General features: G+C 55.0%; 1 protein-coding gene across 14 annotated transcripts in view; it reads right to left on the bottom strand.

The window, feature by feature from the left end:
- Nucleotides 1-12,419, bottom strand: part of Srcin1 (SRC kinase signaling inhibitor 1) — a 66,089-nt gene that overhangs the window by 14,489 nt on the left and 39,181 nt on the right. For all 14 annotated transcript variants that reach the window (XM_078042116.1, XM_078042114.1, XM_078042123.1 and 11 more), the window contains 11 exons: nucleotides 12,097-12,295; nucleotides 11,584-11,677; nucleotides 10,187-11,052; nucleotides 9,064-9,156; nucleotides 8,788-8,831; nucleotides 8,285-8,472; nucleotides 7,024-7,199; nucleotides 2,601-2,731; nucleotides 2,350-2,497; nucleotides 1,785-2,031; nucleotides 1,044-1,278 (listed from right to left, as the gene is read on the bottom strand). In XM_078042116.1, the coding sequence (XP_077898242.1) occupies nucleotides 1,044-1,278; nucleotides 1,785-2,031; nucleotides 2,350-2,497; nucleotides 2,601-2,731; nucleotides 7,024-7,199; nucleotides 8,285-8,472; nucleotides 8,788-8,831; nucleotides 9,064-9,156; nucleotides 10,187-11,052; nucleotides 11,584-11,677; nucleotides 12,097-12,295 (2,421 nt within the window). The remainder of the gene's footprint in view (nucleotides 1-1,043; nucleotides 1,279-1,784; nucleotides 2,032-2,349; nucleotides 2,498-2,600; nucleotides 2,732-7,023; nucleotides 7,200-8,284; nucleotides 8,473-8,787; nucleotides 8,832-9,063; nucleotides 9,157-10,186; nucleotides 11,053-11,583; nucleotides 11,678-12,096; nucleotides 12,296-12,419) is intronic.

Here is a 12,419-nt window from a genome sequence, read left to right as displayed (position 1 = left end):
GGCACGGCCTCTCACTGGCCAGGAAGTGACTAATCATTTTCAGACAGTAAAAACTCCCCTCCTCTGGGAAGCTGCCCTGGCCGCCCAGGGCCTCGTCTAGGTGTGCACAGCTCAGGCTCTGCACAGCTCCCTCCAATGGCTGCACTTAGCCCCTTCAGGTTTACATGCTGGGTAAGGCCTAGGGCCAATTACTTAACCATTTTGAGTTTTAGGGTCCTCGTCAGTAAAGTGGGAATAGTTGCTACATCTGCCCCCTGGGACTGCTGTGAAATTATAAAAATGTCAGACACAGAAAGCAGCTGGAACAGTTCTTACTACATAGCAACTGCCTGATAAACACGAATGTTAGTATTATTCCCCTGATAAACTCTGAACTTCTAGAAATTAAGCACCCACTTATTTCCATCTCCCCAGCACCTAGCACACAGGAGGTGCTTAATAATATGTGCTGCAACGGGGCTGGGGTTGTGGCTCAGCAGTAGAGCGCTCGCCTAGCACATGTGAGGCCCTAGGTTCAATCCTCAGCACCACATAAAAATAAATAAATAAAATAAAGGTACTGTGTCCAGCTACAACTAAAAACAATTTTGAAAAATAATAATAATATTCATTGCAGGAATGAAAGAATGAAGGAAGGATGACTGACTGCCATTTCCCCTTAAAATTTCTGCCTCTCCCCCATTTCTCAGACTCCGGGAGCACAGGATCCCTGTGGGTATCTACCTCTGCACCCTACTCTCAGCCCGCCTGGCTCACAGCAGGTGCTCAGTTCAGCCAAGAGGGGCAGGAGGATCATTCTGCCTGCATGCAGGGTCCTCCCTGCCTCTCAGCAGCCCTCGGGGCAGTGGGAAGGGCCAGAATGGAGTCCAGCTTACCCTGCCCTCTGGGTCTCCCTCTCCCTCAGTGGTCTGAGGCCTGGCCACTGATGGCCAGCGCCCCCTTCTCTGGCAGCCCAAGCACCACGGTGCTCACTCCCCAACCGAGAGCCCTGAGAATTGGGTTCCCCAATTCTGGGCTCCTCACCAGCCCCTCCATCCCCATACCTGAGCCCCTCCTCCCGCTGGGCTCTGTTCGGGGGGCTGCCTTCTGGCCATGGGGTGCCTTGGGGGGCTTGTGGTCCGGGGTGGGGGCTGGGCCCGGGTGGGCTTTGCTGGCACAGTCCAGGTCCGGGATGGCCTTGAGTAGCTCTGCCTGCGTCTCCTCCAGCAGCCGATTGATGTCCTTGGCACTGTACTGGGTCAGGGCTGCCCGCTTCTCTTCCCAGTCCCGCTCTGCAGCCTTGGGGTGGAGGGTCAGCGTCAGTCCAGTGCTAGACCCTCCAGGAGCGGTTGCCCTGACCCAGGACCTCCAGGGCTCAGTCCCTTCTCTATCCACACATGCAAGGGATAGAAAGGAAGCCTCCAGTTGATCCAGCCCCCAGGGGACCTCACCCTTCTCCTTGGGAATTACATGTCATTCGTGTGGGTCACGAAGGTGGCTTCATTATATTACATCCTGTTACTACCTTGTCATATGATATCATGTTTCTGGACATTCTATTCTATTCCATTGACCACAGCCTATTCTTAGGCCAACACCATATTGCTTTGATGATTATAGTTTTATAATATACTTTCTGTCTAGAAGGATGAATGTTACCCTCATTATGCTTCTCAGATTTCCATTAGAGGACTTACTCTCCTCCCCCGAGACAAAGGACCCACTTGCTTAGAGCTTCCTACTCCAGGATGGTGCAAGCACTCGCAGATGCAGCTTGTGCCCCTCGCCCACCCAGGCCCCCGCACCTCAACAGACACAGCCTTGTCCACACTTCTTTTGCCAGAAGGATCCAGGCCTTTGGTGGGGTTGCTGCCCTTGGGGGTGAGAGGGGCTCCCTCGGCCGGCCCGCTCAGCTCATGGAGGTTCAGTGGAGGACTGGGGGGTGGCATCTCAAAGTCCAGCCCCTTGTTGAAGTCAGTCTCAGCTGTCACCTTCTTGGGGGACTGACTGAGGAGGTTGTTGGGGGGTGGCCACACACCCTCATCCACTTGCCTGGGTTAGGAGAGTTAGGAGCAGCTGTGAGGCAGGGTGGAGGCGGGGGTGGCCCCAGGGAATGTGCCTAAGGGATGTGGGGTGCAAGGAGGGCTCTGAGACTTTCAGAGGAGATGGGAGGATCTGGGGAGGAGTGACTGCACACAGCATCAGGGAAAACTGAGGCTGCAGCTCGGGAGGGGTCACAGGACAGAGGCGAAGTGCAGATGCAGTCAGCACTCTGGGAAACTCTGGGGGAGTCGGGATAGGGCTGGGCATTCCTATGGATCTAGGCCCAGTGTGTGACCCTGTGGGCAATCAGGTCAGGGAGAGAGTGACCTGCGGATCTGCGCCAGCGTGTCTGTGACCCCACGGCAGCGCTTGAGGAGCCCATCCAGGCGCTGCGGCTCCTCCTTCAGGAACTTCACTGCCTCCACCTCCACGCGCAGCACCACCCGCATCTTGCTCTGCAGGCCGGGGAAGTGAGCTGAGGGGACAGGAAGGAGTGAGCTGGGAGGGAGAGAGCACTGAGGACCGGGAGGACAGCGTAGTGGTGGGAGCACGGGCCACACCGCCTGGCACAGACTCACCCTTGAGCTCCGTCAGTGTCTCCCCAAGCTGCTTCAGCACCAGCGCCTTCTCCTCCAGCTCAGGGCCGGGTACCAGCCGGTGATTATGGGACACATCCCTCTGGATCTTCTCCACCGACTTCTCCAAGTCACTGCAGCCACAGAGATACCCTCTTAGCCCCTCTGGCCCCAGCCAAGCCCCCTGAAATTGAGCAGCTGGAAAGAAATCAGGCCACTATTAAGATCAAAATTGGAAGTTATTCACCAGGCCACATGCCCAAGTAAAACCAGAAATGCCAAATCTCAGAAATGGGGACACTTCCAAAGAGCTCCCACAAAGCCGACCTAGGCCCACCTTGCAAGCTCTGATCTTTAGCAACATCAGCCCAAATCTCCCTTGCTGTAACTTGCAGTCTCTGATTTTTATTCTGCCAAAGAAGCAGTAGAGAATCTGGCCGACTTTCAGAGAACTGGAGGCAGCAGCATGTACCCCTGAGGAGTCCCCTGTCTGAGGAGACACCACCATGCCCATCTACCTTTAGTTAACTGATCAAGCCACTCAGCCTCTTTCCTTGAGGCCAAAACTGCTTTAAGTTTTCAGCTGTTTTATATTGAGCTCATGTCATCTAAGGCCCCACACTTTTCTAAGATGAAACTCAGAACAAGTCACCACCCCTTGCCTCAAGATCCCTAAATGGATCTTGAGACTCACATCCAAATTTCCCAAAGCAGACAAGTGGTGGTTGGAAACTTGACTCTAGAGTCAGCAAGACTGAGATCCAATCCCAGCTCAGCCTTCCCAGCTCTTGAGCAAGTTACCTAATATATCTGGGCCTTGATCTTCTCATGCAAGAAATGAGGGTATCCAGCAAGAGTTCCTCCCACGTGGGCCATGACAAGGATGAACTAAGCTAATGTGAATGGGCTGGTCCCTGGGATCTGCTCTCCCTCCAGCTGCATTCCCCACCCCATCCAGCTTACTTCTGTTCAGGCCGTTCAAAACTTCTCTGAGGTCCTTGTATGTGCAGCCCTTTCTAATCCTTTAAAATGCCATGGTCTCTGCCTAGAACATTCCATTCACTTATACACACACACACACACACACACACACACGCACACACACGTTAATTTCCCCTTGTCTTTAGGATTCAGTGAAAAACTCTCCCAGGCCCTCCACTTGAGGTCAGGATTTCGCTTCCTGCCCCACAAACCCTTGAAGCTCCTGTTTGCTGGGTTGTACAACCTTCTGGACCATTAACCCCAGGCAGACTATGTCTTCCAGGTTTATCTCCAATTCCCAGCACCTGGCACAGTGCCTGGTATAGAGTAGGTGGCTGGTAAATAACTGTAGAATGAATAAACAAGTGAAAGAACGAATTGCTACAAGTAGGTCATCTCAATTCTGTACTTGAGTCACTGACATCCCACATGTAAAGCCACATGTGGGACTTTACATACATTCCTGTCAAATCCCATCTGTTGGATTTTAGCTCAATAATCCAGGTGCAAACAACTTTTGAATCCCGGTTCCATCATCCCAGATTTGCTCACCCTTAAAGCTCTGTGTCATCTGAAGTCTTATCAGCATGACTAGCAGATGAAAAGATGGACCAGGCTGGAGCCAAGGGCAAAATTCCTATGGTTCAGCACTGCTGGTTAAGGAGCGATCTTGTGTTAAATGCTTACTGCATGCCAGGGGTCACACCTAGCCTTCAGCAGATACTCATCTTACTTCAGCCATTGGTTCAGTTGTCACGGTGGGCTTAAGTCACATTGTCCTGACTGGAGGGAGAGCAGATCCCAAGGACCAGATCCTAGGCCTGACTCTGCTACATGGGAAAGCAAAACTTTCCCCTATATGTGTGTGACACCTGACTGGTTTAGGCTGGGCCAGTTTTATAAAATAGTCACTTCCAAACATCAATCAGAGAAGACACCCTCATTTAAAGCAAGACTCAGGGAAGCCTTCAGGAGGAAAGGACACCACAATTCTCAGGCAGAGGGGGAACAAGACCCCCTAGGCTCAGTCTTGTCATTCGATTCTCCAAAGTTTTTAAGCCCCTAACTTGGTCAGGTTCTGCAAATGAGTTCCAGATCAATTTGTCTAGACAGTGGATTAAAAAGTGGCTGAAAACCTGGCATGATGGTACACACCTCTAATCTCAGCAGCCTGGGAGGCTGAGGCAGGAGGATCATGAGATCAAAACCAGCCTCAGCAACTTAGCGAGACCCTCTCTCATAATAAAAAATAAAAAGAGCTGGGATGTGGCTAAGTAGTTAAGGGTCCCTGGGTTCAATCCCTGGTATAATAATAATAATAATAATGATGATGATGATGATGATGATGGCTGAGGGCTGGGGTACAGCTCAGTGGTAGAATGCTTGTCTAGCATATTCAAGGACCTGGGTTCCATCCCCAGTACCTCAAGAAGGGAAAAAAAAGTGACTGGGTGTTTAGTCCTAGAAGGGTCCAGAGGGGAAGGCCAGTACAGAACCAGCGAAATAATTTGCAGGGCCCACTGCAAAATGAGAGTTCAGTTGCTAGTTCAAAACTTAAGACTTTCAGGAGGGTGATGGCAGAGCATTACACTCAGCATGGGGCCTGTGTGAGCGAGGGCCCTGCATAACTGTTCAACTCCAAAGGTGGGTTAGGCAGGAGTCAACAGGTCTCAGTCAGCAGGGCAGAGTCCCGGCAGAGCTTGGCTAGACAGACACATGAGTGAGCCAAGTTGATGAAACAGAACCAGCCTAACTGCTAGCAAGATGCCAGGAAAGAGGAAGGGTCACAGCAAAATGAGGCAAGACAAGCGCATGTGCAGCAGAGTAGGGGGTGGGGAAGGGCGGCAGGGCTAAAGCCTCTGGAGGCTATGGAAGGTGTGCAGGGAGGGCCTTCAAGGCTGGGCCAGAACCACAACAGGGCTGGCACACAGTTTGCCCCTGTCCCACTCAAAATAGGCAGGAGGCCCATTCCAGAAGGATGGAGAATCCTGACAGAAGCAGTTTTTTCAGGTCATTTGAGAGCAGTCTGAGCAATGGGTCCCACAGAGGGCAGGGGTGAGGGGCCTGTATGTTCCTGGAGAACAGAGGCCCCAGGAAGACAAGGACCAGACACTCATTAATGACCAGAGAATAAATCCATCCTTTCATCTCTTCCACCTCTGTGCTTTTATATTTCCTTTAATGTCTCAGTAAAGTTCTTTTGAAAATTCCAACCCAGCTCTGCTGTGCCAAATGGAAAGGAACAAGGAAAGGACAGGAAAGTCCAGTAAAGAGATTTCCCTAGGAGAGGGGGATGGCAGCTGCTCGTCTAATGGAAATCTGGCTGGAGCTTTCACTAAGCCATCGCACCTGAGTGACAGGCAATGGCTGCTGGCTTATTTCCACATGGGGTATGATGTTATATGAATCTTTGCCTCCTGCCTCTTTAAGGCATGTGTCACCAGGCTGCGTGGACCCCAGGTTGATAGAGCAGGAGCCTTTGCAAAGGCTCCATATATGACTTAGGGAGGAAGTCGAGCTTCTGTGAGCAGCTCTCCTGGCTCCTGGGCACTCCTGAGTACAACCCAACCCCTATCCAGATAATGCAAAAATCTTAATACTGGCATAGATGAGGGCACTGAGGCAAGAACTGCCCTGAACACATAGCCCCTCGATGCTGGAGCCAGACCCCAAGTCCTCACCAAGAGGGAGGGACATAGGGAAAAAGCAGAAGTCTTTGCCTCAGACTCAGTAATTGATAAGGGAAAGCTGCAGTGGGGTGGGGTTGCTCCCTCCTGAATGGACAGCAAAAGGCAGCTTCTCCTTTCAAAGGTGCCAGACAATGGAATTGTGGCCAGACAGCCATTTGCTAAATTTGGATGGAGACTGTCTTCTGTTAACCCTTCAGTGTCCAATCATTTGGGGTGGGATGTTCGCTATTCTTTCTTCCTTCCAGAACACTCCATCTCAGTTCCAGTTATACCAAGCAAGGAGGGTTTTCCTTGGCTATACCTGGTCTCAGAAATCAGTGGACAGGAGTGGTGACAATGGTGGCTAGTCATCACCAAGCTGGAGTGGGGGGTGGCGCCTGAACACTCCACCTGCATGCTCTGCCCTAGGGTCAATTTACATGGGTCACGGGCCAGAACAAAAGCAGGCAGAGGTCAGAGAGAAATCAGGCCCCAGCCACATGTGAGTGAAGTTGCCAAACTAAATGATGAGGAAGCAAGACCACAGCAAAAGCAGGCACCAAGCCAGAAAAAAGAAATCGGGAATTATGCCAGATGGTCAAAGGTTTGTGGGTCATAGAGAAATCAGGCCACAGAGGAGGATGAAATCAGGCCCCAGAACAAACCAACGTCACCTGTGATTCCGAAGGAAGGGAGCTGTGCCTCCCAGGGAAAACAGGCTGCCTTGGCCTCGGCCGCGCCCCCCACCCTCCCTCCGCGGCCGGGCCCAGCCTCACTTGAGCTGCTGGGTGATGAGCTCCTCGTCGTTGAGGTAGCGCAGCCTCTCCTCCTCCACCAGGGTGCGCTGCCGCTGCAGCGGGTCCTCCTGCCGCCGCGCCGCCTCGGACACGCGCATGCTCAGCTCCGCCTCTGTGCGCTTCAGCAGCGCGCGCACCGACTCCTGGTTCTGGAGCTGCGGGATGCAAGGATGGGCGCGTGGACCTGGGTGGGAGGGATAGGAGGCGCGCGGGGCGAGGGAGTGCAGAGGGCAGCCCTATGCGGCTCCAGCTCCACAGAAGATGCGGCTGCTTAGCTGTGGCCACGAGCCGCCACGGACGGTGCGGGTAGGGGCCGAGGGCTAAATCTGGGGGAAAACGGAGGCAGGAGAATGGGCAGTGGACAGTGGAGGGAGCTGTGCTGTACTGGGCGGTGCTATGCTGGGCAGTGCAGAAGGTGCTGTGGCCATGAGCAGCAGCAAAGGGTTGAGGCGGTGAGTGGCGCAGGGGAAGGTTAAGTTCTGGGAAAGTGTAGGGGCAGAAGAACAGGATGAGAAAATGTGGCGCGGGGCGGGGGTCCTACGCTGGGCCCTGCCTAGAGTGCAGCTGCATGGCTGTGGCCTTGAGCAGCCCTGAATGGGGACGGGCCTGGCATGAAGGACTCAAGCGCTGGGGTTGATAGTTTCCGTGACTGGGACGGGAGGACCAAGTTAATGCTAAGTTAACGGTCGAACCCAGTTCCAAGCCTGACTGGAGGGGGGTGGGCGAGACCTTACCCTTGGCCCAGATGGCAACTCTCTGCCCCCTCCCCAGCCTGTCTCTGCGCATTATTCTCGCCTGACGGGTCCTGGGGCCCTCTCGAGTAGCCGGCACAGCGATGCCAGGCTCCTGACTGGTGGGACCATCTGCCAGGAAGGACGGAGCAGACTGTCCGGGCTCAGGAAGGGAGAGCTGAGGGGACGTGGGGAAGAGATATGCGGGGCCAGAAGGAACTGGAGTTGCCCCCCACCCGCAATGATATCTATGGTGAGGGTTGGCCTGGGGCTCTAGAAGAGCCATGGGAAAGAAGGAGGGCTAGTGGGGGGGGGCGGGGCATGGGCCAGGGGTGGAGGTTCAATGAGTAGCAGGAGCTCAAGAAAAGGGGAGAAAGGGTTCAGGTGGTAGGGACCTGTGAGCAGAAAGGGATTCCCCAGAGCTCCATGGGGAAGGGCGGGCACTGGGGGATGGACAGTACTTGTGGAAGGAGTTTGGGCTAGTTGGTGGCGCTTGAGGGGAGCATTACCTGGAGCTTTCGCAACTGCTGAAGTTGGCCACGCAGGTCACTGGTGCTGTTTTGCAGGCCACGCAAGTGCAGCTGCATCTGCAGCCGGCTGATAGCTGTGGGCTGCCCTGCAGGGGTGCTGCTGGCTGAGGGAGGGGGAGGGCCAGACACAGGGGTTGCCCCACTGCTTCTGCTGCCTGACCCGCATGCTACAGGGAGGGACCATGAGGATGGGAAAAAGGGAATAAAAAGTGAGACTGAGAGGCGCTGGTGCAAGATCCTCCCCACTTTTGACCCCACACAGTAGCCAGAGACACATGACTTTGCTTCCTGCTCTAAGTGATAATCAGTTCTAACAATGAGGAACAAAGCACCAGTGCAGTGACATCTTGGGTTAAGGTGAACACTCAAGTATCCATTGAAAGTCCAGTGATGTAGCTATTGTTTGATCCCTAGTTTACAGATTAGGAAACTGACTCAGAGAGGGAAAGACCCTGTGAGAAAAGAAGGGAAGGGTCACTCACGTGCTGATGGGGTGGCTGCTCCATTGGAGCCTTCAATCTTCTCACTGTAGCACAGGGAAAAGAAGATGGTCATCAGAGGTCCAGGCCAGCCCCAGACCATCAAAGCTGAGTGGGACCTTAGATGTCATCTCTTTCAGCTCCCTGATCATGGGATGGAACAGCAGAAAAGGGAAGGGACTTGCCCAGTGAGACATTGGCAAAATCAAGCTCAGGACTTCTAATGCTCATTGCCCCTTCTTCCTGCCCCTGGCAGTGGTGTTGGGAGAGGGACCGTACCTGGGTGTCTCAGGCTCTGAGCCTCGAAGTAGGGCGCTCTGCACCAGGCCTGTGAGGCTGGCAATCTGCTTCTCCATGGCCTCCATTCGCTCCCTGGGGAGGAAGGTGGTTCTGAGCAATCCCTGCTCTAAGCATGACTCCTGCCCAGCCTCTCATTTCTAAGATTGATCACCAGGAGAAATAACATTCTTTCCCCAGCTGCAGTTCAGGCACACAAAGAGACCAAATGCCTAAAGAACAAGCCCACCCCCTACTGCATTTCTCACCTCCCTAAGCGATCTGTCCTGACCACTCCATGCTTTGCTTATGCCCCTCTATGCTTTTCTCCCCACCTCCTCTCTGAGGCCATCCCAAAGTTCCAGTGGCCTTAAGGAACCTCTTCCCCAGACCACTCAAGGGCAATGCAAGAATGTTTTAGTGTGTCTCCCCACTAGACCAAGCAGGAACTGGGTTTGCCCAACTTGGCATCAGGAAATGGTACAGTGCCTGTCACAAAGGCCACAAGGTTGCTGTGCGAAGACAGGTGGCTTCTCACCAGTCAGCAATGCTGCTTGAGGGCAGAGGTTACCTCTTACCCTGGCTACCTCCTTCAGCCCTGCACCCTTAAGAGGGCACTGAGTGGTGGTTCAGGACTCCCAGGCCTGAAGGCTAGGTTAAAAAAATGTGTTTCTCTCCCCTCCCTATTTCTTACCAGCAACCCACTCCCCAGTGAAATTCAGCTGACCCTATGCTGGACAGCTCTCATGGTTACAAATTCTGTGTTCCAGCTGGAAATTGACTTAAAAAAAAAAAAGGGGCTAGCTCAGCCCTTGAATTTTACAGTTGTGGAAACTGAGGCTCAAGGAACACATGCAAACTCACATCTCCAGAGTCCATATTTGGGGCCCTCTCACCCACTGCTTCAAGATTTGCACACAAAAGAGATGGCATGCCCATCTCTTCAGTGCCCTCCCTGCCATATCCAAAATGCTCTCTGGCCACCCACTTAAGATCACTGTAGATCTCAAAGGACTCTGGGATCTCTTGAGTTCAGCAAACACACCTGACAGGGCCTCTGCGGGGTGCCTCCTCTTCCCATCCCACCCCACTCCCATAGTCCTGAGGCCTTGCAAGTGTCTCTCACCTGGTCTCCGTGTCCTTGGCTGGTACTGGTGGCCCGAATCCGACGAGCGAGCGCTCCCCAGGCCCAGGGAAGAGCTCGGAAGGAGGGGCTCCGGCTGTCGAGGAGCCCGCGGTGCTGCGGGTCTTGCCTCCGGGACTCTCAGCGAAGACCGAGGAAGAGCCGGAATCTTTTCGGAAAGACTGACGCACCGGCGAGCCCCGGCTAGGTGGCCCTGAGTAGGGGCTGTGAGGCGGCGGGGGCCCTCCGGGGGGCGCTGCCACGTCGGCCAGTTTCTGTGGCGAGGAGGGCGGCAAGCGGAAACCATAGCTGTCGCCGTAGATCGGGCCGCCGCCGCCTGCCGCCTTGTACAGCGAATCCTCCAGGTCCGACTGCAGCGCAGCGGCCGAATAGGTGCTCAACGAGCGCACCGAGCCGCGTTTGTACAAGCCGCCTGCGCCGGGGTAGGCGAACGGGTCGCCGGCGGCCGCGGCCAGGCTCAGGCGGCCCTCGTGCAGCAGCCCATAGGGATCGGCGTAGAGACCCTCGCCCTTTACCAGCACCATGCCACCCGCTTTCCCCGCCAGGTCCTCGTCCGGTTTGACGTCGCGACGCTCCAGGATGGCGCTTGGACTGGGGCTAACGCCCTGGGTGGCAGGGGCACCTCCCAGTCTCTCTGCCGCGTGGTGCACCGGGCTGCCAGCGTAGGAGGGCGGGCGCCCCCCAGCGTAGGAGAGACGCGAGCGCGATGGCGAACCCGACGGCAGCCCCGACGGCAGCCCAGATGGTAGCCCGGGAGGCGGCGAACCAGATGCCAGGTGCGGTGCCGGCGACAGGTTATTGAGTCGCCGAGTGGGCGATGACTCCCGCGAAGCATACACCATCTCTCTCTGCGCAGAAGACAGCTCCGTAACCCCACAGGGCTAGTCACAAAGGGAACCCTTTTGCCCTTGCTTGAGAAGCCAGCAACAAGTCCCTGTTCTCTACCTTTCCTCTCTCCTGCAGTGTATTTTGGGCACCTTACCCATCAGGGCTCCCAGCACAGGTGTGTGAGGGTGTGTGGCAAGGTTGTAGATGGAGAAGCAACAGAGGGGCACCCCTCAGCCCGACCCATTGTGGGGGTGGGGAAGTCAAGGAGAATAAGTGGCTCAGGAGAGAGGCCTTAGAATACCTAGAGGTCTGTGAAAGAAGTCCTGAGCGCACAGGACTGGAGCAAGGGTGAAGTGGTGGTGAGAGGAGAGGGCTCCTCCATTAATTCCATAATTAAGGGGTCAGCCCCCTTAATTCTCCTAGTCTTCCCTGGTTCCCTTGACACTTGCCCACATTTCACCTGCCTGGGCCACTTTCTGTCAGCCTCCCCAATTCCGTGAGCATCCCCATTCATATCCTAAGGTCCCCCCCCCCCGTATCCCCATTCATACCCGAAGGTCCCCGTTTGTGAGGTGTGAGCCAGGGAAAGCAGCATACAGAGGTTCCTTCCTATAGATCTTGATAATACTGCGGTCCTGGATATCCCTGGGGGAAGGGTGCAGAGGGTCACCATGCATTTCCCAGGCATGCAGTAAGGAGAGGCAGCTACTGCCCACAGAAAAAAGAGGTGGCAAGGGGAACAGGACCCCAACCCCTTCCTAAGTCCTTTGCTCAGTGGATCTTGGTGTCTTGGGCTGTGTGCCACCAACACACACACCACAGCCTCCACCTGGACCACTTCCTCAGCCTGTGAAGCCATTTCCAGGTTAAGTCAGGTCGGTGTCTCTCAACCCGCAGGGCTGGGAGATTTAGAAGGGAGGGGGTGAGGGGACCAGAGGATCAGGCCCTGGAGGAGAGGGGAAGGGCAGAGAGAAGGTCTAGAAGGAGCTGGGGAAGGGCCTTGGGGGTAATCTCCTGGGGAGGAGTATAGGGAAGCCCACCCATCCCCCTGGAGCCACGCCCACCGAACGTCCTCCAGTTCGTAGAAGACGTTGCGCGCCTCGTCTTTGATGAGGATGGCGGTGTTTGGCGACTTGAGCATGCCCATGGTGAGCTTCTGCGGGAACATGTGCGCGATGAGTGCATGCAGCGTATCCAGACTGCTGACCTCGTGCGTGATGTGCACGCGCCGTGTCTCCTCCCCAAACTGCAGGAACAGCACCCCTGCGAAGGAGATGCCACCTTCATTGTTATTGCCCCCGCTGCCAGACCAACCGCCCGGAGAGCAAGGGGAGCCTTCGGGAGCTGAGCCGGTCCCACAGAGGCAGGGTCTGAGGCTGGATGCGGC

This window comes from Ictidomys tridecemlineatus, chromosome 3 (assembly GCF_052094955.1).
Source record: "Ictidomys tridecemlineatus isolate mIctTri1 chromosome 3, mIctTri1.hap1, whole genome shotgun sequence".
Taxonomy (NCBI): Eukaryota; Metazoa; Chordata; class Mammalia; order Rodentia; family Sciuridae; genus Ictidomys; species Ictidomys tridecemlineatus.
The sequence above is the reverse complement of the archived record's forward strand: the minus strand, read 5'-3'. Positions and strand labels throughout refer to the sequence as shown.